Source organism: Balaenoptera borealis (assembly GCF_965194805.1).
Source record: "Balaenoptera borealis genome assembly, chromosome: 10".
In the NCBI taxonomy this organism is placed as follows: Eukaryota; Metazoa; Chordata; class Mammalia; order Artiodactyla; family Balaenopteridae; genus Balaenoptera; species Balaenoptera borealis.
The window spans coordinates 71,113,054-71,139,648 of NC_138874.1; the positions used below are offsets into that span (position 1 = coordinate 71,113,054).

Genomic DNA, 26,595 nt, shown 5'->3' on the forward strand with positions numbered 1-26,595 from the left:
GGGCTGTGTGATACAGGAAGTGAGGAAAAGACACTGGATTGTGGCAAGTCCAATTGCCGAGGAGCTTGTTATTATTATTTAGCAATAGGGAGCCATTGACGGTTGTTGAACAGGGAGGGTGGTATGATAAAGGCTATCCTCCAAGGAGATTCATGTGGCAGAGTGTGAAATGTTTGCTACAGATGCAGGTGTCATTGTTGGGAGGGCAAGAGGCAGAAGTTCCCTAAAGACGCTAAGGCACATCTCATGGAGAGAGGGGTCCTAGTGGAGGGAAGCTGGGTGACCAGGCCACCACGCTGCCCTGCTGGTGACCCTTTCTCCCCTCCCCCACACTCTTGCCAGAGCAAGCGCGGGTGGCAGCCGGGCAGTTGCTGCGGTGGAAGGGAGATGCGGATGCAGAGCAGGATGGCTACCTGCTCCTGAAGTCAGTGTATGTGCTCACGGGGACAGATTCGGTAAGTTCCAGGCCCCAGTGGCCCAGCCTGGGTGCCTCTCACCTGTGTACAGAGGGACGTCCCAGCTCAGGGCAGTGGCATGTCTCAGGGTGTCTTTATTCTCATGAAACTGATTTATCATTTTTCCTTCCCTACTTCCCCTCGGATATAGAACGTGGACTTCAGGGTCTGAAATTCATATTCACATCCTGCCTTTTCAGTTGACAAGCTGTGTGTAAGCTTGAGCAAATAATCTGACCTCTTTGCATCTCTGTTGTGTTGTTAATTCTAAAATTGGGGATAATAATGCCTCCATTCTAGGGTTAGTGTGAGGATCAACAATGACTGATGTGTATGGACTGTATTTCCTGTGTGTCAGGGTGAGGCTGGGTGCATCCCATGCATTGTACTAATTAATCCTCCCCAAACCCTACGAGTCAGATTACAGGGATGCTGCACTGGTGACGAGAAGTCAGGCTCACCCGTGATATGCAGCTGTCGTCTGTCTGACTCTGTGCTCTGAGCCACTGCCCTTTACTACCCCTGCTAAATTCAGACTAAAGGAGCAAGGCCCGTTGGCACCTGCCCCGTGCCTCCCCAGAGACGGAAGCGACCGCTCTGCCTTCCCTTCCCACCCAGGCCCCGTCCTGGCTGCGGGCACGGCCTCCCACCACGAAGCAGGGACCTTGAGTGGTTTGCCGATGACCGGTGTCCTCTCAGGCAGGACAGTCCCTGGGAGCTGTGGCCATCAGCAGCAGTGGCCGAGGCCCTGTGCAGGGCAGGCCCAGAGGCTCCTCCATCTCGCGAGGCTGCCCGCTGTGAGCGTCCTGGTGCCCAGACTAGGAACAGCAGGGAAGCAGGCTGGGGTGGTGGCTGGCCTCTGTCTAATGGTGAACAGAGGCATCAGACAGGCATTTGGAGACAGTCCCAGGAGGTGAGAGAGGAGCACAGCGAACAGTTGTTCACCGGCGGGAGGACCATCTGACTTTTCTTCCATGTAAACTGCCTGGACCACCATCAGGGACAGTGGCCTGGAGCACAGGGGGGGGCTTTTCAGCCCCTGGAGAAGGACTGTTTTCAGTCTGAGTAGTAAAAAGTAACCTAAAGCCTTGTTTTGTGCTGCGAGGAGTCTGCCCCCAAAGCAGTGAGACAGTAAGCAGGTGGCCTTCTGGGGAGGCAGTGCAGTTTGGAGGACAGGGAGAGTCACCCTGAGTGCAGTCATGCAGGGCCACGTGTCCGATATGAGGGCAGACACTACCTGCAGTGGAAGCTTTTAGGGACTAGTGGCCTGCATTACACTCCTGCTGCTGGCCCAGGCTGTACATTCTTCTTTTCTCTTTTCTAATTTACCCACCATGTCTGTGAGATTAGTCAGTCGGGTGGGAAATTGCATGGACGGTATAATTTTTAATAACCACGCATGTGCTCTCTCGTGGTCATGTATGGGTGCACACATGCATGTAGAGGCTACAGCCACAGTAATCCCGGTGCAGCTGCAGGCAGAGCCTGTGAAGAAAGGCCCTGGGAAGCTTCACACTCAGGCTGGTCCCTCTCTGCCAACTCCCTGTATCCTCTCTGTCTGGCAGCCCTGGGGCTGTTTAGCTGCGGTGTGGCTCTCTGGATTATTGGTCCTCACCTATAGGGCTGTTTTGGTCACGATGACGTCTTAAATCTGGACGAAGGGATGGAAAGGGCCCTGAGTACGTCCTTAATTCAGTTGCTTGTACTTGTTCTCAACCACCTCTTCCCTACTGAGTTTCCAGTTCCCTCATCAGGAGGAAACCCACCAAAATCAGAGGTGTGATTGCCAGGAAAGCCCTTGACTTCTGCTCTGCACCAGTCCCACCCTCCTGCCCTCCCTCCTTTCCTTCCTTCCTGTCATCTATCTATCGTGTAAAAGATATAATGTTTATCGAGCACATAATACACACTTTATATAAACCTAATCTTCACAGCCATCCCAGTGGGCCCTATGATTGCCTCCATTCTTAATTGAGAATGCGTCGCCCAGAGAGAGGAAGTGACTTACCCACGTTCGTGGCTAAAACAGCCGCACTGGCTGACCTCTCTGGTCTGGGTCTGGAGCCGTGCTCTGCCTGGCCCTGCGGCCCTGGGTCACGTCTGCTCTTCCCTTGCAGGAGACGCTGGGCAGAGTTGCTGAATCTGGGCTCCCAGCCCTGCTCCTCCAGTGTCTTTACCTCTTCTTTGTCTTTCCTCTGGAAAAGGATGAGCTTTTTGAGAGTGAAGTTCAAGTTCAGAGGATGTTTGTGCAGGTGAGTGGGAGGAGGGCTGGACTCCCCTGGGCCGAGACCGAGCTGTGCTTCTCCAACCTCCTTTCATCTCTCTCCCCCTAGTTCTGAAGCTCCTCTATTCTCCTGGAGGGCCCAGCTCACCCCCTTCCCCCAGGCTCTGAAAATGCCGGGGAACCCCACGCATTTGGAAGATGGAGTTTCTCTCCATCTCATTGTATCCTTGTATTGCCCTTGTTCTCTCCCAGAATGGTGTGCTCCTCCTCCTCCACTTGGCCACACCAGCTCCTTGTCCTCCAGTTTGTGTTCTAAGGTCCTGGCGACCCTCCCGGACATCTGGAACCTCCTGTCTCTGGCCCCTGCACCTCTGAGAACAAATATGCTAAGCCCCACTTGCGTAACTGTAGCCAACATTTTCTACGTACTTGCTATGTACCCATCCTTATGCCATAACCTCACATCTGTCACCACCCCGAGCCCTCTCTTCCACCACAGGATGTGTGTGGTTTTGTGATCTAAGGTATGGTGAGTAAACATGAGTCCAGGGTCACAGAGGTGGTGGGTCGGGGCTGGGATTGGAACCCTGGGAATCTGGCTCCTGAGTTTGCTCACAGAAAGGCATTTCACCACTCTGTGAGGTCACCTCCGTCTCTCCTCTCAGAGGCCATCTCAGGCCACTAAGCATCACATGTTATGTCCTCATGTCATTACCCATCTTTCCTATCCTCTCTGACCAGCAGTGACTTTTAACATAACTTCTCACCTCTCTCCCCTGCCCCCTTACTGACAAGTTCTGCTTTCTCAGCTTTTGGGATGCTGCATTCTCCAGAAAACTCCTCCTGCCTCTCTGGTGGGGGGGCTGTGTATCTTACTCTTCTTTGTGCCTTGGCCAGGGTCTCGCACAGAGCAGGTACTTAGGACCATTTGGGAATTGCCAGGGCAGCTGTCCATTGAACATGCACGTCCACATCTCCATCCATTTTAGACCAATCCTCAAGCCAGAATCATCTTTACCAGAGGGTATCTCATGAGTTCTGGCAGATTCCACTTATGGTGGGTTGTCCATAAGCTGCATTTGTTAGAAATTTAGGTGTCATTTGCCTACACATAAATCATATTTTAAGTGGTGACCAGGACACAGTACTGGGTACCTAAGTCTTTACTGTGTGGCTTCTATGTGCTCTGCAGGGAATTAGTGCAGCCCTGTCTTCCTGGTCCTCTCCATGTATGGACAGAATGTGAGCCACAGTGATACCACATCAGAGTTCCTCAGGGTTTCCTTATTTCATTCCACAAAATGTAGAGAACTCCTCTTGGGTTCGTCACTGTGCCGGACCCACGGTCTCTCACAGAGATGACAGAGAGATAGAGAAGTTAAATGGGGAGAGCAATCGCGTGAATAAATGATCAGTGTCCAATTTTTTAAGTGCTCTGATGGAAAAGTGAGAGATGTGCTGGGAAATAAGGACAAGGGGACCTGACTTATAGTAGAGTATAAATGGAGGCCCTTCTGAGGAAATGGCATTGAACCTCCCTGGTCTGGGGCAGAGGGTGACCACATATAACCCCATCCTTCCCGCTGAGACATGGAAAATTAGGGAACAAATTCATCACAGGAAGGAGGCTTCCTAACCAGAGTCTCTTTGGCTTTTTTTTCCAGATGTTGCTCAACATTTGCGGTGAGGCTCAGGGTCTGGAGGGACTTCTCTCTGGAAACGAGCTCCAGTCTCTCGTGATTGCCACGATGTGTCTTCGGGAGCACAGCTGCTCCTTTTGGAAGGAGCCCACCTTCTGTGTGCTGAAGGCAATCTCCAAGGCCCAAAACCTTAGCATCATCCAATACCTGCAGGGTATGACCCTGGGAGACCAGGGCTGGGCTGTGGGCACACTTTCTAGAATAAGACCTTGGGATGCCCTTGCAGCATCAGTATAGATTCCAGGGACCAAAATAGAGATGAACAAACAGGATTTTCACTGATGCCCAACTATGCCTAGTAGGTGACCCTACATTGCTTGGGTCCATTCATGAAAGTGTCTATATTGTTCATTTTGATGCTCTACTGGAGGAGAGAGGGAAAGGGGAACTCATTTACTACACACATGCTGTTGAACAGACACTGTGCTGGGCTCATTTGTATGTTACCTCATTTACTTCTTTGAGATACATATTGATAATTAATGCCATTTTCCAGCAGAGGAAACAGATTGAGTGATAGAAGAATTTGCCAAGGCTCCCCAGCTAGTGAAGAAGAGAATCAAATATTAAACCTGGAGATGCCTGATTCCAGTGCCTTAGGTTCTGCTCTGGGCAGCAATGTGTAAGGGTTAAGGACTTAGATTCTGGAACCAGATGGCCTGGGGTGTGCGCTCCAGCTCTGTCCTCCTAGCTGAGTGACCTTGGGCACTTACTGCCTGGGTGCTTCAGTTTTTTCATCTGTAAAATGGAGGTAATAATCCCATTGATCTCAATGGATTGCTGTGACGCTTCGATGAGTTGGCATATGTGAAGTGCTTAGATAGCACCTGGCACCCAGTGGCTGCCCCATAGGTGTCAGCATCACAGCATCATTACTTGGGTGTGATCAAAGGCAATACCCTGAGGGAATCAATTCCTTTAGCAGTCCCAGGGGCCTCCCTTAGCACCATCTGTCTCCTGAGGACCCAGGTAATGCTGGGAAGCACGGACACTACTGTGGCTTGCGGAATCCTGGGAAAATGTATTAGCCTTTTTTTCAGGTGCTGGCCCATCATGGGGCGGGAAGGGAAGCTCTGCAAGGCTAACTCCTAGGGGAAGGTTTTGACGAAAGTCTTCAGCTGACCTCTCCACCCACTGTGCACCATTTTTCAGCTCCACCAGCTGAAATGCCTCTTAGAAGCACAACCGTCTATCCCTTGGGTTAACTCTAAGGTGTGGGGTCTTTTTGGGAGAGGTGGGGGTCTGAGCCTGCCAATGTGACCTGCTTGTCCACAAACACTTGTCCTGTGACCTGTCTTCTTTCCGGGGCCTCCTGTAATAGACAGTGTCAGCTGGTGAGAGCTGGGAAAGTACAAGCCCACCCTCTTACTGTAATTGAGCCCTGGGACGAAACTTCATCTCCAGTTTCAAGACTGGAATTTCCCAGTGAAGCCAGGGCCCAGTGGTAACGGTGCAGGGCTGAGCTGGGCCTGAGGTGCTCAGCAGCCCAGGCACCCCTCACAGACTGGAGTCAGAGACCCCTGAGAAAAGGCTGCCTGCCTTGGTGGCGGGGGTCTCTCACTGCGGTCATTATTCTCAGCTGGAAAAGAAAAATGCCACCGCAGTGAGGAGCTGGCCACAAAAGCACTCTGCCATAGGGGAATGAGTAGCTTCCATGGGCGTATAGGCTGAGGAGAAGGTCAGGAAGTAAGGACTAGCCTGGTGTTTACCTGCCAAGACCACAGCTCTCAGTGCTGCCCTGCCTGGCTTGCAGAGTTTGGAACTTGCCCTTGGCCTCGCAGGTGAGGGACTGAGCACGCCTTATCTCAAATTCTGGTAGACACTTTTCCTGATCCACTGGTGTGGCTTTCCTGGCACTCAGAAGAGGCTTCCCCCAATGAAAGAGGCCTAAAAACAGTGATCCATCCAAATGCAAACCCAGTGACATCTCTCTGCTGACTCCATTCTTTCCCTGGCTTCTCACAGCTCTGGGGTAACCAGTGTGTTCCACAGCAGGCCACATACCAGTGGGGCCTGTCTTCCTCCCCCTCCCTTGTGGACCACACTTCCCGGCTCCAACCCTCTGGATTCTTTAGTAGCTGATACACACCACCTTTTTGCCCTTCATCTTCCCACGTGTTCATATATCCTTCCCTACACTTTTCATCAAGCTAATTTCTGCTCAGCATTGTTTCCTTAAGGTCTCCTGCGACACTCAGGTCTTGTGTCTTGCATCTTGTTATTTGATGGGCCTGGACTGTCCTGTGTGCTGCGAATTAAGAGCAGAGGGCTTAGAGGCTCCCTTCCACTTCCTGTTTCACCTGCTCTCCATCTGGGCCCTCGAGTGTGGCTCTCAGGATGACACTTCTCATGGAGGAGGCTTCTTCTTGATCCAAGAGCCAGTGGAAAAGTGTTTTGAATGAATTCTCATTCACATCTTGATATACAGTTTAAAGGCAGGTGGGGAGGGAATGACCACTGAAGAAAAGCTATTGCCTTTGAATTCAGCAGGGGTGTGTTTCCTTCCTGCAGCCATGGATTGCATCAAGATCTCCCTCCAGAACCTCTCCAGGCTTGCAGACACTCTCCCTGCTCCCGAGGTGAGCGAGGCAGTGAGCCTCGTCTTGGGCTTTGTGAAGGACTCCTACCCCGTCTCCTCTGCTCTGTTCCTGGAGTTTGAGAATGGGGAGGGCTACCCTCTGCTACTCAAAGTATTACTTCGGTAAGTGGCTGTGCTTGGTGGGGAAGAAACAGTGGAAGCCAAGGTCCTCACAATCATTTGCAGTGCTTTGGAGAAAGACAGATATTGGGGCTTCTCAGAATGTCTTCTGAAATACAAATCTCCATAGGGCATGGCCAGAGAGACTTTTATTGCAAAAGTAAATCAACGTGCAGCTGGGTTTGGAGCTACTTCTTTAGGAAACCCATGGGTGATTGCAATAATAGTTTTACCAAGTCCATTGGGTGGCATGTACCACCAAATGGCTGGTCTAACAGCCACCTGTCAGAATCTACATCCTGTGCTGGAGGGCTTTCTGGGATGGCTGTGACCGGCTCTGCCTATATGCTTGGGGGTTGGAAGTGCCCAAAGATCAACAACTCCAGGACCAGCCCTCTACCAATGACTGGTAGAAGCTGATGGATCCATACCCAGCGAATTTGCCCCTTGGGTGGGATAGCTCTACCCTGCCTTCCAGAGTCCCTGGGAGGATTAGAAACAAAAACAATACTCACTCTTGAAATAAGCATGAGGAAGTCTAATAAAGTCCAATTATTTCCCATGATGTCTGTATTGTTGCCATTCTGAAATATCAAATCTCTCATTTCGGGGGTGCTCCTGCCTGCTGGTGCCCTAAACTCATGACTTTTGGGGGGTCTGGCCACGGAAAGCAGCTGCTGTGGCTCTTCACAGGTTTCTCTTTATTCTAATTGCACGTCCTTAGATCAAGGGCTGAGGCTTGCAAACAGAGTGACTTTTATCCACTCCCTGTGTCTTTTGGTGCTGAACTGGTGGACACCTTTTGGGTCTTGCCCAGCACTGCGATTTCCATTGCCTCTGTATCCCTGCGGGGAGCACCATGAGCAAACCTGGATGCTCCGTCCAAGACGTCCAGGGAGCTGGCCTCGTCTGTCCCCACAGGTACGACGGGCTGACCCAGAGTGAAGTGGACCCCCACCTAGAGGAGCTCCTTGGGCTGGTGGTGTGGCTGACAACCTGTGGGAGGTCAGAGCTGAAGGTGTTCGACAGCATCACTTACCCACAGCTGGAAGGCTTCAAGTTCCATCACGAGGCTTCTGGTGGGTCACTGGGTGTCTCCGGGTGCCTGACAGCACTTGGCACTGTGCCCTGACGAGGCAATGCAGGTCATTCCCTGGTTCCCTGTGCAGAAACAAACATGTGGCACCTGTCAGGGATACGGTAGGGGCTGATTCTGTCATGCCTTTGGGGAGACTTAAAATCTCTCCTTTATAGATTTTACCAGATGACCTGGGTGGGACTGAGAGGAAATGATTGCTTTAAAAAGGCAAAGACTCTCTCAGATAATGGAGGGAGCCTGTGATCTCCATCCCCACCTCTGGTGTGACTTACTCGGTGACATCTGCTTATCTAACAGGGACTGATGGCCCTGAAACAGCCATCCAGGCTCAGAGTCAGTGCCTCCTTAGTTCTACAAGATACTGACTGATTGATTGATGAACTCAATCAACATGTACTGACAATTTCTGTCCAGCAGCCACTCCGCCCCATGCTGGGTACCACCGTGAAGAGGCCAGGTGTGTCTGCTCCTTAAAAATTCTCTATAGAGACCATCACACAAACCTTGAGCCATAATCTACTCAATAACTGGCTGATAAACAGGCACAGTGGTGACACCAGTGCAGAGGATTAGCTCTGCCTGGGTCAGTCAGGAAACCCTGCACAGAGGGTCCCATTCAAGAGAGGTTTCAAGGCAAAGGATGGGTCATCCAGGTAGAAAAGAGGGGGAAGAAATATAAAGACAGAAGGTACAGCCTGGGGAAAGAAATGGTGACCAGAAACATCTGGGTGAGTCTGGGGAGATGGGCAGAGAGACCTGCGCAGACCAGAGGGTGGAGACTGCAAAGCTGTGAGACCAGTTTAGGAAAAGCCACTGGATGTGACTCCAGCAGACACACAGAGGAGTGGCTGGATTACAGAGGAGTTTCAGAAACATCTCGAGTGTCTGAAGCATAGAGGGCTGGAGGCAGGGAGTTCTCTGAGGAAGTATCTCCTGGGTAAGAGAGAATGAGACTTAACCTTCTAGCTGAAGAGAAAGGAGGGAGTGGGTTTGGAAGGTGTCTTTATTTAACAGCTTGCCTAGAAATGAAACTGACTTTGCTTAGTAATCTTTAAAATCATTTGATTTTAATTAATTGAAACCAATCCTCCAGTCCTGTGCTGCCTGATGGAAATATAATGTGAGCCACATTATGTAATTTTAAATGTTCTAGCAGCAAAATTTTAAAAATTAAGAAGAAACAGGTTAAATTATTTTTAATAATATATTTTATTTAACCCAATATATCCAAAATATTACCATCAAAAAATGTGATCGTACAAATAATTGTTAATGACTTTTTTTTGCCTTCTTTTCTTTGTGCTACATCTTGAAAATCTGATGTATATTTTTACACTCGGGGCGCGCCTCAGTTCACAGTGGCCACATTTCAAATGCTTAATTACCCAGCACGTCTTGGACAATGCAACTCTAGCCTTATTCACATCCTGGGCATATGGCTTTTCTGGACTTCTGATAGACATTTACCCACAGGAGCTAGAAAATAGAAACTTTAAATGGTATTTCCTCATGATAATGCAACCATGTATTTCTAGGCATAGGCAGGAGAAATGATTTGCAGGATTATTTCTTTTTTGCATCTTCAGGGGTGACTGTGAAGAATCTTCAGGCCTTCCAAGTCCTGCAGAATGTTTTCCACAAAGCCAGTGACCCTGTCCTCTGCACAAAAGTCCTGTCATCCATCAGGACCATGTGGGCCTGGAACGCCCGCAACTTCTTCCTGCTGGAGTGGACCCTGCAGCCCATCTCGCAGTTCGTGGAGATTGTGCCCCTGAAGCCGACCCTGGTGCAGATGCACTTCTTCCAGCTGCTGGAGGTCCTGGTGTTTGAGCTGCATTACGTGCCCCATGAGATCCTGCGGAAGGTGCAGCGCCTGATCCAGGAGAGCCCAGAGCCGCTCGTCACCCTCGTGGCCTTGCAAACTGTCCTCAGGATCGCCGGCGGGGACCCGCTCTTCACTGACATCTTCCGGGACTCAGGGCTCCTGGGCCTGCTGCTAGCCCAGCTACGGAAGCAGGCCAAGATCCTGAGGAAGTCAGGTGCCTTCCAGGAGCTTTAGGAGGGGAAGGGGGGGATGGGTGGGGGCCAGTGTTAGCTGGGCCTGATCTGTGTGCCAGCCCCACCACCCATTAACATAACAGAGAAAGTGAGTGTGCCCATGTCACCTGGTGCCCTGAGAGTCAGAGAGGGTACCCCTGGGCTACATGGCTTCACAGCGCAGGCAGCCTCCCTGTTTTCTATAACTTGCCTGATCTTCCCCATGAAGAGGTGGGAGGGATGGGTGTAACTTGAAGCCGACTCATGGGACTAACTCAGGCCTGATGAGTTCTTAGTTTTCAGATACCTCCTGCAGTAGATATTGTCTGAGCATGTAGGTAGGGAAACAGCAGAAGGACAGGTCCTCAGCAATGCAAAGGGGAAAGGAGGCTCAGAGAGGCTTGAAAGTCCGGGATGGAAGGGTGTGCGGGACATGTCCGGGGTCAGCTGGGATACGGCCACCTTGCTCACATGGTGCTCTCGGGCCCAATGGCCTCCCACCTGGAGCAGAGGTCAGTCACCAGGGCCTTGCTGGCTGGCTTGCCCCTCTAAACCTTGGCCACACTGTTGCATGCCCTGCTGGGCTGTACACCCGTGGCTCCTTGGCAGCACTCCCTCACCCTGCCTCAGGAGCACGGGCCTGGGCTCTCCCTGCCTAACCATGCCCCATGTACATACCCTGGATTTTACAACAAGCCTTCCAGGGGATTTTGATGCACTCAAGTTGGAGAACCTCTGATGTAAGGGTTGTAGGGTCACATCTTACGAAATGGGATGCACACTCCTTTGTAATGGAAGCATGATATTCGTCTTTCTTTAAGAGGATAGGAAACTAATGGAATTGGAGATTTGGGGCCATATCACATGTACTTAAAAATGTTTCTTCATTGCTTCTTAAATATGGCAGGAAACAAAGAGTCCAATCCTGGAGTTCAGGATATAGAAAGAGAACTGACTTGTGTGATGCTGAGAACTGTGGTCACGCTTCTGAAAGGATCAGTTCGGAATGCAGGTAAGGATGGTATCAAATTCACCTTGTCACTGGTTGGGAAAACATTAACTATTTCCTGGTGATTTATGTCATTGTCCAAAAGCTATATCCAAGGAATAACCAACACTATCGCTGTGGCTGATGTCCATTCACTGGTTGATGTTCAGTGATCAACAGTAAATTGGTAGACACATCAGTTGACACTTTTTACTGTTTAGGTTGCTAAATAAGGTTGGGAATCAAAGAGTTATCTTAAATTTATGAGACTACAGAAACCCCATCTCCCTCAAGTAAAATCTTTTAATATCCTGCTGCACTGACTATAGATACTTAAAAAAGATTCAAATTGTAAAGTACAGGCAAAGAAAGCTCATCATTTTTAAGAGACATAATTTGATGTGCTTTCAGCCCATGATGGATTTAGTAGCTTCATCCATTCAATAAAGTTTAGCTTCCTAAGATCATGTCGTTCTCATGCTTAAAAATATGTGCATAAAATATAAATGCATGTATGTTATACTACGAAGCAGATGCATCAGCAAAGTGACATCAGTGGGTTTGGTGATTTGGTGCATCTTTATCTGAGGCCCTCACAGGTCAACTATACCAAATGTGAATGATTATTTCATTATGGTAGAGCATCTCTAATGTTAGACTATAAGAGATTCCCTGGAGGTTCTGGTTAATAGGGAGGTGCATATTCCTAAGCTCCCTCCCAGAGATCTAATTATCAGGTCAAGGCAGAGCCTAGTAATCTACTTGTAAACAGGCTTCCAAGGTGATTTCCATGTAAGGGGTACCTGGCCCATAATTGGGGAAATCCTGCCTTATGGAGTTGACCAGCTCAAATCCATGTCATACCATTTGAACGATTCAGTTACTTCCTAGTTCTTATTCTACATGTGATTACTTCAAAGATCAATCCTGGGGAAGAAATTCTTAGGATTACTTTTAAACAAAAACATACCATTAGCCAAATTTCTTAGATCCTGCGTGCCGCCCACCTTGCCACAAGAAACTACCTACGAGTTAAACATACTCTTAAATTCTGGTTTGCTTTCAATAAGAATTTGGGCAGAGATAAGAGAGAATTGCCATTGGCCCTGGATTAGGGGATTATGTGGAAATAAATGCCAGAGGTATAGCCAATTAAAGTTTGTATTACTTACGTCTCTAAAAACAGAAAAGGGGGAAATTTTTTTTCAAAAACAGAATTCTCACTGGAGAAGAAAGCAGTTTTTCTTTTTAATTCTCAGCTCCATAGTTTCTCTCTTCCTCTTCTTATTTTAACAGTAGGTACGGATTTTGAAAAAAAATTCCTAATGCGTGGAAAAAACACATACACATGTAGCCAAACAAACTTGGAAATTGTAAGGAAAAGCTTTCCTTGTAATTGAAGCTAAGGTGCCAAGGCCCCCATCGCTCTAGCCCCATACTCTCTGTCTGGTCCCCAGTTGTCCTGAAAGACCACGGCATGGTGCCCTTCATCAAGATCTTCCTGGACGGTGAGTGTTACCGGGCAGCCTCTCTCAGCATCTTGGAGCAGCTCTCGGTCATCAACGCCGAGGAGTACATGAGCATCATTGTGGGCGCTTTGTGCTCGTCCACTCAAGGGGAACTGCAGCTGAAACTGGATCTCCTGAAGGTGATGTCAAGTCCTCCTTTGTGATGGGTTTCCCATGGACATGCAGCAGGTGATCGGCATTTGCCCATGCATTCATTCATTTAGTTGGTCACTGTATCATACAGGTAGAGTACTACTGGCTGCTGTAACAAATAAATCCCCCATCCTCAATAGCATGGCACATTAGAGGTTTCTTTCTTACGTACCGTCCAATCAGTGATTGGGAGGAGTGTCATTCAGGGACAGCAGTCACCTGGGCATCTAATCCAGCCATCAGACAAAGGAAGGGAGAGCAGAGAAAACGGCACACATTCTTTTTCAGGCCTAAAACTGGTGCATGTTAACTTCTGTCCAAGTTTCTCTGGGCAGGACTCATCTGGATGCAAGACATGCCAGGAAATGTCGTCCCTAGTTGGGCAGCGACTTCCCAGCCACACTGTAAACCATGGAAGTGGAGCCCAAATTGGTGGTGGCCAAGCAGCAGCCTTGTTTACTTGCCCAGCATTTAGTGAGCATCTACCAGTTACCAGGTCTGATGCAGAGTGCTCGGGACACACAGTTGTATGAGATTCAGCCCTTGCCAACTGGTAGCTCGTAGACTAGGGCTAATATTAAGTAAGCAATCGTGGTGATGCAGCGTGGTAATGCCCCAGAGGTTGAAGGCAGGCTGCCATGGGAACAGAGAAGTAGGAGAGACCAATGCTGCCTTACATGTTTGAGGAAGGCTCGCAGAGGAGGGAACATCTGAACTGGGAAGAGGAAGCAAAAGGCAGTCAAAGGCACAGGAACAGTGGTTACAAAGGGAGACGTAAAACTAGGCTGTCACCTCTGGACAACAAAGAGAAGCATATATTTTTGTTTTTGTAGTATTGTTAATAATCATCAAGTTATCTTAAAACAGTTAAAGATGATAATAAACATCATCAGCCTTACAGCTCTCACAATTTTGTTGCTGTTCCTGCTTTTCCATTTCTTTTGTCTTTGCGGGCTTATGCCTTAAAAAAAAAAAAAAATCCCCTTTCTTTTGTTTATGCTGTTTAAGAGAAGAGCAGATGTAAATTCAAATATCCCCCAGGGAACTGACTTGGGGACCTGTCACATCTATGTGCAAAAGAACCCCCTATGCAATACACACTCATGTTTCATTATCATGCCACTCTGGATCACTGGTGAATTTTATACAATACGAAGTCGCTCTGACTTCCAAAATTAAACCCTCAACCTTATTTAGCCATGACTATCTCTGTACAAAACCATTTTACCAGTTAGAGAATGGCATTCAGTTTATTTTACCTACTTTATTTCTCAGCAGAGCCAGTGTCAGGCACTGATGCAACTGTATTCATGTCATCTCATGACCTAATCCTGTGGAGTTCGGCATGGCCAATGTGTCATGAGAATCCCATCCAGAAGTGGCATTATGACCATAGTTATCATGTATTTCCCAGATGACAGGAACCAAAACAGTGATTTAATCACAGGGTCAAAAAATCAGTGAAGGTGATGAAACAAAAAAGGAAAGTTAAAGGTCTTTTGAAAGACACTGGAGTCCCATGATTATGTGAAGTAACAGGATTGAGGGGAGCATGTAAAGGGGAGAGTAAGGGAGAGAGATATCAAGAATTAATGACAGTTTACAGCTGGAATGCACCTTAGCTTCATGTGGTCCTATCTTAATATTGGGCAGAGATAGGCCCTGAGAGATTCTAATACTGAATGGTGAAGTTGAGTTTGGATCTAAGACTAGTGATTTAAAATCTGGTGATTTTTCCTCTTCATCTTGCTGTTTGTTGCATTTTTTCTCATATGTCTGTGTTCAGCTTAATTCACATGAGCCTCATTCTAATAAGGAACAGGGAAGGCAGACAGCAAGGCAGTTAGGACTTTGGTTTTCTATTGGGTGAATAATTGGAAGCCCTATCTATTTCTGACATTTTCCTATTGAAAGTCAAACAGATTCATGGAGAGAAAAGTTTTGGAGAGCACAAGTGTTTTTGTGTCCATTACAGAAAAGCTCTCTGCTTTGCTCCTGGAAAGTTCATCTTGTTTACTCTATAGCCCAGAAGCACCTTATTGGAGTGTCAGCCCTTGGGTAATAGGACTGAATTTCTAGAATTAGCAATGTAAAGCCATTATGGTGTTTTACAGATTCAATATCATTTCAGAATCACACTATCAAGAGAGCACATCAGGGATGAACACTGTGTAAGCTTATTTAACAGAGCCATACCCCGCACTCAATGTGCTGTCTTCTCCCTGGGTACCAAGTCACTGCTGGGCAGTTGGGAGGGTGCCTAAAGCCGCCATTGTTCTTCCAGGACTAGGGTGAGAACACGTTGCAGCTCCCGTGGGTGGTGGGGAAGGATTGGGCCCCAGAGCCTGTTCCAGCCTTGCCCACCACTGAGTCGTGTGAGCAACTAGCCAACGTTTGCTGGAATCTGATGTGGGATCTGCCTTTGTTCTAAATCACTTTGGGAACCCCTTGGGAAACAAAGGTGTAAAATTAGTTCTTTCTGGCTAGATTTCCTTTTTTGGTAGTTGAGAGTGGACTCTGCCCAAAGCACTGTGCCTGCAAAGTGGGTCAGATGTAGGATGAGGTGAAAGTGATGGAGGGTGGGGACCTCAAAGGCAGGACTCCCTGCCCCACCACCCAATAAAGGTTTGTCATCTCTGAAGTGTATTCACATCACGGTGCCACCCTCATTTCCCTTCCCTGAGAATCAGCCAGCTGCTCTGGAGGAGAAAAATCCTCCAGAAACATGTGACTTAAGGCAGTTGCTTCCAAAATCCAGTGGTGCTTCCATACCAATACAGAGGCAAATGTGACTTCACCACCTAATTCTGGCAAATGATAACCGAGTTAAAGAATAATGTAAGCAAATGAATTTCCTCTCCATGGCCAGTGGGACCATGATTGGGTTATGCACAAATTCAGATTGATTTGCTAATATACATTTAGCTGTTCAACTCTGAGCTTAATTGCATTACCTCACCGGTCTTCCAGCATGACACATGGAAAATTATGAGCAATAACAAATAATAGAATGTGAAATAAATCCTGTTAGTCCTAACATAGTTAGCGCTTTGCAGCAGACATCCATTTTATAGATTCAAGCTTGAGGAATACTAACTCAGAGACGATGACATGGTAACTGAGTTAAGGAGGAGAAAATGTGCTTAACGCTGACCTTTCTTGAAATGTGTCAACCCTAGCCTGATTACTTTGACTTCAGCTGATTAAATTTACTCCCTTCCGTAGACTCTCAAGCCTAGGTGATGCATTATCATGCAAAGTTGAATGACAGTAATGGAGACCCTCCTCCCAAGTCCCCAGTTCCTGACAAATCGTTTCCCGAAGTAGTGCAGTATTTATTTTCCTTTATGATAGAAATGTTTCTCTTTAGTTGCTATGAAATTAAGCCTTTGTAATTGGATTTTGGGCTCTTTACTTTATGACTCTGCAAATATGAAATTAACCCCATCCCAAGAAATAATAGAGCAGTCTGAGTTCTAATGAGATTACCCCCATTTTAGATAATGACTCTGAATTTAATAAATCAAACAAAGCAACAATTAAGGTCAGCCATTTCTTTTTTCTCCATCCCTCCCAACAGGAGGAGAAAAGAGCCATCTAGGAATTACAGAGGATAGACGCTCTGAGAGACACAGATCATAAGGAGGACTATTATTGGTTTGCTTTCTTTTTAAAATATCTGCTCTCAACATTCCTTGAATGATGGAGACCTTCTGAGCAATATCTGGTGTCAACTTGGACAACTGGAAGATGGTTTCTTAAGGAAAGAGGGGGGGTTTTAGTGGTCATGCAGCACTTAGACAAGTGCTTGTAATCGGATTAGTTTTATTTTTTAATTACTCTCTCTTTTTGGTGTTTGTTTTGTCACGTGTCATGTGATAAACAGAAGCGCTCCATTCATTCCATTTGCCTTGAACAACCTCATAGTGGTTTTAGGAGCCATTGAAAGCACTCACATAAATCTAGACAGTTTACAGTTTAACAGCTTAAGATTTCCTGATGTCTCGGTGAGTTATTTATTTTCCATGGCACGAGTCACACTGAGACAGGTCGAGACAGACAATGCAATGCATGCTGTACCACACGTTAATGTTCAGCCTTTTGTGTGGATTATCAGTTGGCGGGAAGAAACTACCACCACCACATGCACTTCAAGGTTAGAGTTCATTTCCAACTTGATCAAAGAAATAATATTCTGTGCGGAGTGAGTTGCTCACACAAGGCAGGCACAGAGGACTGGCCCCAGTGTCCTGGGGTTGGGGGTGGGGTTTGGGGAAGGCAGCTGTGGGATGCAGTCTATAAAGAGAAAGGCCGTGCCTAGTCTAGAAAGCTCTGTGTTGCTAAACCATAAGGTTTTACATTCACCAAATGTCACTATTCTGGAGAATCTGCTCTAACAGTCTATATACAATCTTCTCTTTAAGGACCTGTCTACAAATGTCAAACTTTCCTGGGTTTTGAGCCAAATTCAGAAGTAGTTAGGTCATATCCTCACCCAGGAGGAGAAAGCAGTTGTCACTGCCTAGTCCTTAATGTTTCATTTTTGCTTCTAGCTTTCAGGCGGTCTGGAAAGCCCATTTCCCTGAAGTCTATCCCACCACTCTCATTTGATCCCCCGTTAGTGGGTGGCCCTGATGCTGCTTCTTTTAAAGAACAAAACGACAATTCAATTTCCCCACAGTCATCCCCCTGAGCTGTGGTGGGTAGTCTTTGATCTAACCACCATAAGTCATCCATTTTCTTCTCCTATAACTGGGAAAAGATCAACTGACCCACATTGGTAAGGATGAATCTTTCTACATCACTCTATATGATAATTTGTCCATTTTGAACATAATCGTGGCCTTTGGCCTTTTATAGATTCTCCTAGTCTCTACAATCTTTGTTTTGTTTTTAATTTCTTGAAATGTCATTGATGGGGCCGTGGGAGCACTTTAAGTAGCTCCTTGGTCATCATTTCTCTCCATCTTTGAAAGAGTCCTTGCCTGTGTACATTTACTTAGTCCTGGCTCATTTTGTGCTTCCCTACCCCAAGCTTGGGTTGACTGCCTGCCAAGCAGCTCAGGCTTCATGTAGCAGAATATAATATTAGATAACAGAATTTGGGTGTTATGGGTACACATTATATTATTTCAGATAAACTCTAGTGTTAGGTTAGGGTTACCAGCATTTTAGAGATAGAGCTGGAAAATTATCTTTGCCCCGCAAAGTGCATGACTTCATATTTCATAGCTACCTGTAACTTTACTGAATTTCTATTTGACTTTCTCTGTATGAGAATTAAAAAATCTAATCCCTTCCCTCCTTTTTTCTGACCCACCAGTTTTCTCTTTGTCAATGGACTTTCATGCATTATGCTATAGGCTGTCACCCTAAACCATGCACTTAAGACACAGCATCACCCCCTCTCTCTCAAATTGGGAATTTCTTTTTATTTTTTCTCTTTGAAACTTGTTTCAAGCATCCTGAAATTGACTTTAAGTTGTGCCTGCCCAGACAATCCTCACTGAACACTAAACATTTGAAAGGACAAAACAATTCAAATCTTCCTCCAGAGCAAAACTATAGGGACTGGCCATTCTCTGGGAAACATGCCTAAGAAGCCTGGGTCTTCGATGGAGTCCCATGCAATTTTCATGAATAGTAAATAACTAAATACCAAAAGTTAGAGGCTTTTGATATTTATCTAAAATCATCCATGCATTCTTCACTTTTAGGTGTGCAACTTTACCACAGAATGAGAACTTCTTAAATGTAGTCCTTCTTTCCTTCCGAAACATTTATTGAATACCTAGTGTATATCATGCACTGGGCTCAATGAATAGTACGTTGGAAGTGCTTAGTAAATATTTGATTTTAGAAGGAATTAAAAGTTTGGCTGTCCAGTAAAAATCTCAGCAATCTGGAGAAGGTAGATTGCATATGTGTGTTGTAATAGCCTAAACTCCACACACGGTCTATATTATATGCTATATCTATATGTTTCCTTCCATTAGGATTTCTCTTCTCCACGTTAATTTCCTCATATTTTCACACCAGGTTTTAAGTAGATTTGTTTGACTATCTTTCATTTATTAGAAGTACCTGTGCTTGCACAGAGAGGGAGGTAAATAGTAATAAGTTGCTTTACATAGATTTCACTGTGAGTTTCCTTTTGCAATACAGGAAATGGTTCATTCCATAAGTTTAGCAAATATTTATTAAGTAGGTGCTATGTTCCACAGCAGTGAACAAGCCCGATTTCATGGGGCTTCAATCCAGGGGAAGGCTGAGACAATTTTCAAGTAGCTTCAATACAGTGTGGTGAGAGTTTTGATTGGGGATTTAGAGGTGTGAGCACTCAGCCTGGGATGAGAACAAGCTAAGGGTCAGGGCAAGCTTTGTGGAGGGAGATGCATTTAAGTCAAGATACAGGACTGTAAGTCAACCCTATAAAGCAGCATAGCCTTTAAGAGCAGCCATTTGAATGAAGACACTGAGGCACAACCCAAAACTAAAAGTAAGAGGAATGGTACTGACCTCCCAATGTCTCAGAGTCGCGCATCGGTAGCTCGCTGTTCCCACGGAGTGGAGCGCAGAAGAGCACCCGGAACGCTTTGGCAGGGATGGGTGGGAGCTCAGCGTTAAAGATCTGCCTCCTCCATCTCACTCACTTGTATCTCATTGGTTTCAGTCTCTGCTCCGGATCCTGGAGACCCCCAAAGGCCGTGCTGCTTTCAGAGTCTCCAGTGGGTTCAATGGGCTGCTGTCCCTGCTCTCTGACCTGGAGGGGTCTCTCCGGGAGCCCCCACTGCAGACCTGGGGGGAAGTGTCCCCCAGCCAGACCCTGGACCTGGTCCTGCACACCCTCTGTGCTGTGTCTGCAGCACTGTACCTGGACCCCGTCAACAGTGACTTCTTTAGGAGGACGGGGCTGTTTGAGAAGCTGGCAGAGGACCTCTGCTTGCTGGGCTGTTTCGGGGCCCTGGAGGAAGAGGGCGCTCCTCCGCACTCCTGGGAGGACACAAAGGCCAGGCCATTTGCCGATTTGACGAGTGCGGCTTTTTCCTCTGCCAGCCCACTCCCACCCAAGATACAGAGCTGCCTCCAGATCCTCAGCTTCCTGGACAGCATGGCCCGAGGCACCCTCCACCTGTGCAAGGACCTGAAGGACTCCCCGAGGGCGAGGCAGGAGGCGGTTGTGGACGCTCAGAGTGCAGAAGCCGGCAGTGACCCCCAGGGAAACTTCAAGCAGTGGCCAGACCTGGAGGACAGGTAGAGCTTTGCTGCCTGCTTCCCCAATCTGTCATCAGTGTATCTCTGTCTCCCGAGTCCTCCGCAGACACCCCGCGCATGCGTAGTACAAACTGGGTGTGAAGCAGCGTCACATTGTTACTTATCCTCCAGAGTAGGTGCTTCCGCCCGGCGTTGTTGCAGCCAATAGAACGAGACGGAGTTGGATTCAGAAGCAAAGGAAAGCTTTCTTCTTTTATCAGAGAATGGAGAGGTGCCAGCTCACTTGCTCTCCTGACAGGCCAGGGGTGGGGCTGCCGTTTAGGGATCTATAGTGGAGGGGGAGGGGGCGGAGATCGCAGTGCCGGGTGGAGTGTCTCTGCCCACAGCTCACCGCCGCCATCTTGAATTGAGTATCGTGTGCAGCGCTTCTGCGCACGATCCACGGGCTGCTGTGTCCTGCGCAGCCGTTTCGCACTAGGAACTCCGGGCTGAGGTGCCTGGCGCGGGGCCTCTGTGTGCAGTACCCTATGAGCAAGTGAAACTAGACTAAGCACAGAAGAGGTGAGACCTTATTTTATCACCTAGATTCCATCTTGTTTTTCCTAGGGACCCCAGTGGGCTTGCTGGTGACAGCAGGACTGTCTTCTTTAAATCAAGTTAACTTTGTCTTCAAGCCCCTCTCCCCATCACCCACCCCCACCCTGAGAGCTGGCAGAAAACCAATCCAACTCAGTACAGGGCTGGGGGATGCTGTCGGGTCTCAGGAGAACCAGGGAAGCTTACCCGTTCTTGGAAACTGAGGGCAGGGCTCTGCTGCCCATAGGCTCACTTTCTTCTTTGGCGTCTTTGCTGCTCCTGGGAGCTTTGATGCCTGGGCCCAGCCTCCCTGGTATGCCCGGCGACCTTTGCCTTCCTAGGTCTTATCTCCCACCCCCCCCCCCCCACCCTGCCAGGGCACTGCCAGTGTGTGGGTGAGGTCCTTGACTTGTAAGACACAAACAACAGCATCCTTCCCAATCATGGGACTCTTCCTGTTCTTTCTTGCTGCTTCCATTTCCCCTAACAAGGACAATTTCTCTTACTTCTGCAGGCTCATCTCCTCAAGGACCCCATACTTTGATAAACAACCTTTTGCTTTCATCCCTGTAACAGAATTCCACTAAAGCAGGGGAGCACAAAGAACCCCCCACCCCCTTGGAGCGAGAGGGGAAAAACAAAAGAACAAGGCAACAAAATAGTTGGTGTCTTTTTTTCATTCCTCTGAAGCAGCAATGACAAAACACAAATTAATATTTCAGTAAACTATCCTGCCTGCCACCTCTCCAGGTCATCTTGCCTTTAACACCACAGGACGCTCTTCTGAAAGACATTGCACGTGTTTCTCCAAAGAGAGCCCCCTTTGGCCAGACGTTTAGGGGGTTGGTGGTGAGGGGGATGGATGTCAATTCTCCAACTACTGCAATAATCATATGATTGTTCCTGTTACATTGGTTAATCTGGTAAATCAATTAGTTTTCTAACCTTGCATTCCTTCACAATTTGTTCATGATATAATTATTGCTAGATTTGATTTGCTAATTTTTTTTTTTTTTAGAAATTCACGTTCTTTTATTTATTTATTTATTTATGACTGTGTTGAGTCTTCGTTTCTGTGCGAGGGCTTTCTCTAGTTGCGGCAAGTGGGGACCACTCTTCATCGCGGTGCGCGGGCCTCTCACTATCGTGGCCTCTCTTGTTGCGGAGCACAGGCTCCAGACGCGCAGGCTCAGTAATTGTGGCTCACGGGCCCAGTTGCTCCGTGGCACGTGGGATCTTCCCAGACCAGGGCTCGAACCCGTGTCCCCTGCACCGGCAGGCAGACTCCCAACCACTGCGCCACCAGGGAAGCCCCCTGATTTGCTAATTTTTGAAAAGAGTTTTTCTTCTTTAGAAAGTTAAGCCTTTCACACTCCTTTCTTGACTATTTTTACTATGAAATTTGTGTTAGCCTCATAAATTGGGCAGTGTTCCCTCTTCTATTCTCTAAAAGAGTTTATGGAAAGATTACTATTTCTATTCCTTTCTTTTAAAAATTAATTAATTAGCTGCATTGGGTCTTCGTTGCTTTCTCTAGTTGTGGCAAGCGGGGCTCCTCTTCCTTGTGGTGAGCAGGCTTCTCATTGCAGTGGCTTCTCTTATTGCAGAGCACGGGCTCTAGGCATGCGGGCTTAAGTAGTTGTAGCTTGCAGGCTCATAGTTGTGGCTTGCGGGCTCATAGTTGTGGCTTGCGGGCTCTAGGCGTGCGGGCTTCAGTAGTTGTGGCTTGCAGGCTCAGTAGTTGCAGCACACGGGCTTAGTTGCTCTGTGGCATGCGGGATCTTCCCGGACCAGGCTCGAACGTGTGTCCCCTGCATTGGCAGGTGGATTCTTAATCACTGTGCCATCAGGGAAGTCCTACTATTTCTATTCCTTAGCTATGTGGTAGAACTTGCCAGTAAAATCTCAGGAGCCTGACGTTTTCTTGAGAGAAGATTTATTCTTTTTTTTTTTTTATCTTTTGAAAAAACAGCTTTATTTTGACATAATTCACACACCATAAAATTCACCCATTTAAAATGTACAATAATTTTTTTTTATATATTCACAAAAATATACAATCATTACCACAATTGATTAGAACATTTTTTATCACACCAAAAGAAACTCCATACCCATTAGCCATTATTTTCCATTTCCCCTGTCCCTATCTCCAGTCCCAGGCAACCACTAATTTACTTTCTGTATTTAGGGACTTGCCTATTCTGGATATATCATATAAATAGAATCATACAGTATGTGATTTTTTTTTTGTTTCTGGATTCTTTAATTTAGCATAATGTTTTCAAGGTTCATCCATGTTGTAGCATGTATCAATACTTCATTCTTTCTAATGACAAATAATTTTCCATTGTGTATATCACAATTTACTTATACGTTTATCAGCTGATGGACATTTGGGTTGTTTTCACTTTGGGGTTATTATGAATAGTGCTGCTATGAACATTCATGTACAAGTTTTTGTGTAGATACATGTTTACATATCTCTTGGCTAGATACCTAGGAGTGGAACTGCTAAATCATATGGTAATTCTACATTTAACATTTTGAGGAACTACCAAATCATTATCCAAAGTGACTGCACCATTTTACATTCTCACTAGCAGTGTGTGAGGGTTTCAGTTTGAATACCTTCTTGCCAACACTTGTTATTATCTGTCTTTTTGATTATAGCCCTCCTAGTGGGGGTGATGTGGTATCTTATTGTGGTTTTGCTTTGCATTTCCCTAATAATTAGTAATGTTGAACATCTTTTCACGTGCCTGTTGGCCATCTGTATGTCATTTTTGGAATCTCTACTTAGATCTCTGTCCATTTAGAAAATTGTTGTTGTTGTTGAGTTGTATGAGTTTTCTTTTTTTAATTAATTAATTTATTTTTGGCTGCATTGGGTCTTCGTTGCTGTGCGCGAGCTTTCTCTAGTTGCGGCGAGTGGGGGCTACTCGTTGCAGTGTGTGGGCTTCTCATTGTAGTGGCTTCTCTCGTTGCGGAGCACGGGCTCTAGGCGCGTGGGCTTCAGTAGTTGTGGCACATGGGCTTAGTTGCTCCGCAGCATGTGGGATCTTCCCAGACCAGGGTTCAAACTTGTGTCCCCTGCATCGGCAGGCGGATTCTTAACCACTGTGCCACAGGGAAGTCCCTGTATGAGTTCTTTATATATGTTTTGATTACTGTAGCTTTGTAGTATAATTTGAAATTAGGGAGTGTGACACCTCCAGCTTTGTTCTTTTTTCTCAGAATTGCTTTGGCTATTCAAGGCCTTCTGTGGTTCCATACAAATTTTAGGACTTTTAAATTCTATTTCTGTGAAAAATGTTGGGATTTTGATAGGGATTGCATTGAATCTGTAGATTGCTTTAGGTAATTATGGACATTTTAACAATGTTAATTCTTCCACTACTATGTTAAATAAGAGTGGTGAGAGTGGCATCCTTTTCTTGTTCCTAATCTAAGAGAAAAAGCTTTGTTTCTCACTGTTCAGTATGATGTTAGCTGGGTTTGACATATATGTCATTTATGGCCATTATTCATTTTATTCAGAGTTTTATCATAAATGGATGTTGAATCTTGTCAAATGCTTTTTCTGCCTCTATTGAGATGCTCACATGATTTGTATCCTTTTTTTGTTTATGTGATGTATCATATTGATTGATTTGCAAATGTTGACTTACCCTTGCATCCTTAGAATAAATACCACTTGATCATGGTGTATGATCCTTTTAATGTATTGTTGTATTTGGTTTGCTAATATTTTGTTGAGAATTTTTGCATCTATGTTCATCAGAGACATTGGCCTATAATTTTCTTTTTTGTGTGTTGTTCTTGTCTGGTTTTGGTATCAGGGTAGTGCTGGCCTCATAAAATATGTTAGGAAGCATTCCCTTGTCTTCAGTTTTTTGGAAGAGTCTGAGATTCTTCTTTGAATGGTAGAATTCACCACTGAATTTGTCTGGTCCTGGACTTCTGTTTTTTGTGATATTTTTTATTACTGTTTCAATCTCCTTAGTAGTGATCAGTTTATTCAGATTTTCTGTTTCTTCATGAATCAGTCTTGGAAAGTTGTGTGATTCTAAGATTTTATCCATTTCTTGTAGGTTGTCCAATTTGTTGGTGTGTAGCAGTTCAGAGTACTCTCTTAAAATCCTTTGTATTTCTGTGATATCTGTTGTAACTTCCTTTTTGTTTCTGATTTTATTTATTTGAGCCTTCTCTGTCTTTATCTTGGTGAGTCTAGCTAAAAGTTTGTCAATTTTGTTTATCTTTTCAAAGAACCATGTCTTAGTTTCATACTATTGTGTTTTTAGTCTCTATTTCATTTATTTCCACTATGGTTGTTATTATTTCCTTCCTTCTGCTGACTTTGGGCTTTGTTTGTTCTTTTTTTTCTAGTTCCTTTAGGTGTAAGTTTAGATTGTTTCTTGAGATTTTTCTTATTTCTTGAGGTAAGACTGTGTTGCTATAAACTTCCCTCTTAGAACTGTTTTTGCTGCATCACACAGATTTTGATACCGCATATTTGTGATTTTTCCAGCTTTCTTCTTGTAGTTGATTTCTAGTTTCATACAGGTGTGATTGGAAAAGATGCTTGATATGATTTCATTCTTCTTAAATTTATTGAGATCTGTGTCCCAACATATGGTCTATCCTTGAGAATTTCTATGTGCACCTGAAAAGAATGTATATTCTGCTGAGTTTGGATGGGATGTTCTGTATTCATTTAAGTCCATCTGCTCTAAAGTTTCACTTAAGGCCCGTGTTTCCTTGTTGAATTTCTGTCTGAGTAATCTATCCATTGATGTAAGTGGGGTATTAAAGTCCCCTACTATTATTATGTTGCTGTCAATTTCTTCCTTTAGGTTTGTTAAAATTGCTTTATATATTTTGGTGTTCCTACATTAGGTGCAAATACATTAATAGTTGTTATGTCTGCTTGATGGATTATCCCCTTTAAATAATGTCTATCTTTGTCTCTTATCTTTTTTGGCTCGAAGTCTGTTTTGTCTGATACGAGTATGGCTACACCTGTTTTTTTTTTTTTTTTTTTTTGGCTGCCATTTGCTTAGAGTATCATTTTCCATATCTTTACTTTGAGCCTATATTTGTCTTTAGAGCTGAGATGAGTCTCCTGGAGACAGCATATAGTTGGGTCTTGTTTTTAAGTCTGTTCAGCTACTCTGTGTCTTTTGATTGGTGAATTCAATCCATTTACATTTAGGGTGATTATTGGTATATGAAGACTCAGTACTGCCATTTTATCTTTTGTTTTCTGGTTGGTCTGTATTTTCATTGTTTCTTTTTCCTTGATTTTCTGTCATTTTAATTTGGTGGTTTTATATGATATTTTTCTAAGTTTCCTCTTTTTTATGTTTCATTTCTCTGCTCTAGATTTTAGTTTTGTGGTTACCATGAGGTTTGTATAAACTGTCTCATAGATTACATAGTTCTTTTTCTGCTGAAAGTGTCTCATCTTCATTTGCCTATACAGATTTTGTCCTTGTCTTCTTCCCCTTTTATGTTTGTTTCCACAAATTATCCCTTTTTATGTTGTGAGTTTATTACCAAATTGAAGTAGCTATAGTTGTTTTTAATGCTTTTCCCCCCCCCTTTAACCTTTATGCTATAATTGTTTAACAACTTATTCTGGTAAAGAGTTGCAATTTTCTGATTCTTTCTGTTTATTACCTACTCAAAGTTTTTTGTACTTTTACCTTTTTGTTTCAGGTAGAAGAGCTCCTTTCAGCATTTCTTATAAGGCAGGTCTAGTAGTGATGAACTCCCTCAGCTTTTGTTTGTTTGGGAAAGACTTTATTTCTTTTTCATATCTGAAGGATAACTTTGCTGGGTAGAGTATTCTTGGTTGACAGTTTTTATCTTTCAATATTTTGAGTATGTCATTCCACTCTCTCCTGGTCCATAGAGTTTCTGCTGAGGAATCTGCTGAT

General features: G+C 45.6%; 1 protein-coding gene and 1 long non-coding RNA gene across 2 annotated transcripts in view; one reads left to right on the forward strand and one right to left on the reverse strand.

Moving 5' to 3' along the window:
- The window catches only part of WDFY4 (WDFY family member 4), a 260,133-nt gene that overhangs the window by 15,943 nt on the left and 217,595 nt on the right, over positions 1-26,595 (forward strand). Inside the window, exons 3-11 of the mRNA XM_082407126.1 lie at positions 343-455; positions 2,573-2,707; positions 4,344-4,533; positions 6,891-7,080; positions 7,999-8,156; positions 9,763-10,215; positions 11,121-11,225; positions 12,659-12,849; positions 19,536-20,116. Coding sequence (XP_082263252.1) covers positions 343-455; positions 2,573-2,707; positions 4,344-4,533; positions 6,891-7,080; positions 7,999-8,156; positions 9,763-10,215; positions 11,121-11,225; positions 12,659-12,849; positions 19,536-20,116 — 2,116 coding nt within the window. The remainder of the gene's footprint in view (positions 1-342; positions 456-2,572; positions 2,708-4,343; positions 4,534-6,890; positions 7,081-7,998; positions 8,157-9,762; positions 10,216-11,120; positions 11,226-12,658; positions 12,850-19,535; positions 20,117-26,595) is intronic.
- Positions 2,569-19,543, reverse strand: LOC309635651. Its single transcript, XR_014248944.1, has 3 exons — positions 19,382-19,543; positions 8,117-8,238; positions 2,569-2,650 (listed from the first exon to the last, which is right to left on the reverse strand). It is a non-coding gene; the product is annotated as an uncharacterized lncRNA (long non-coding RNA).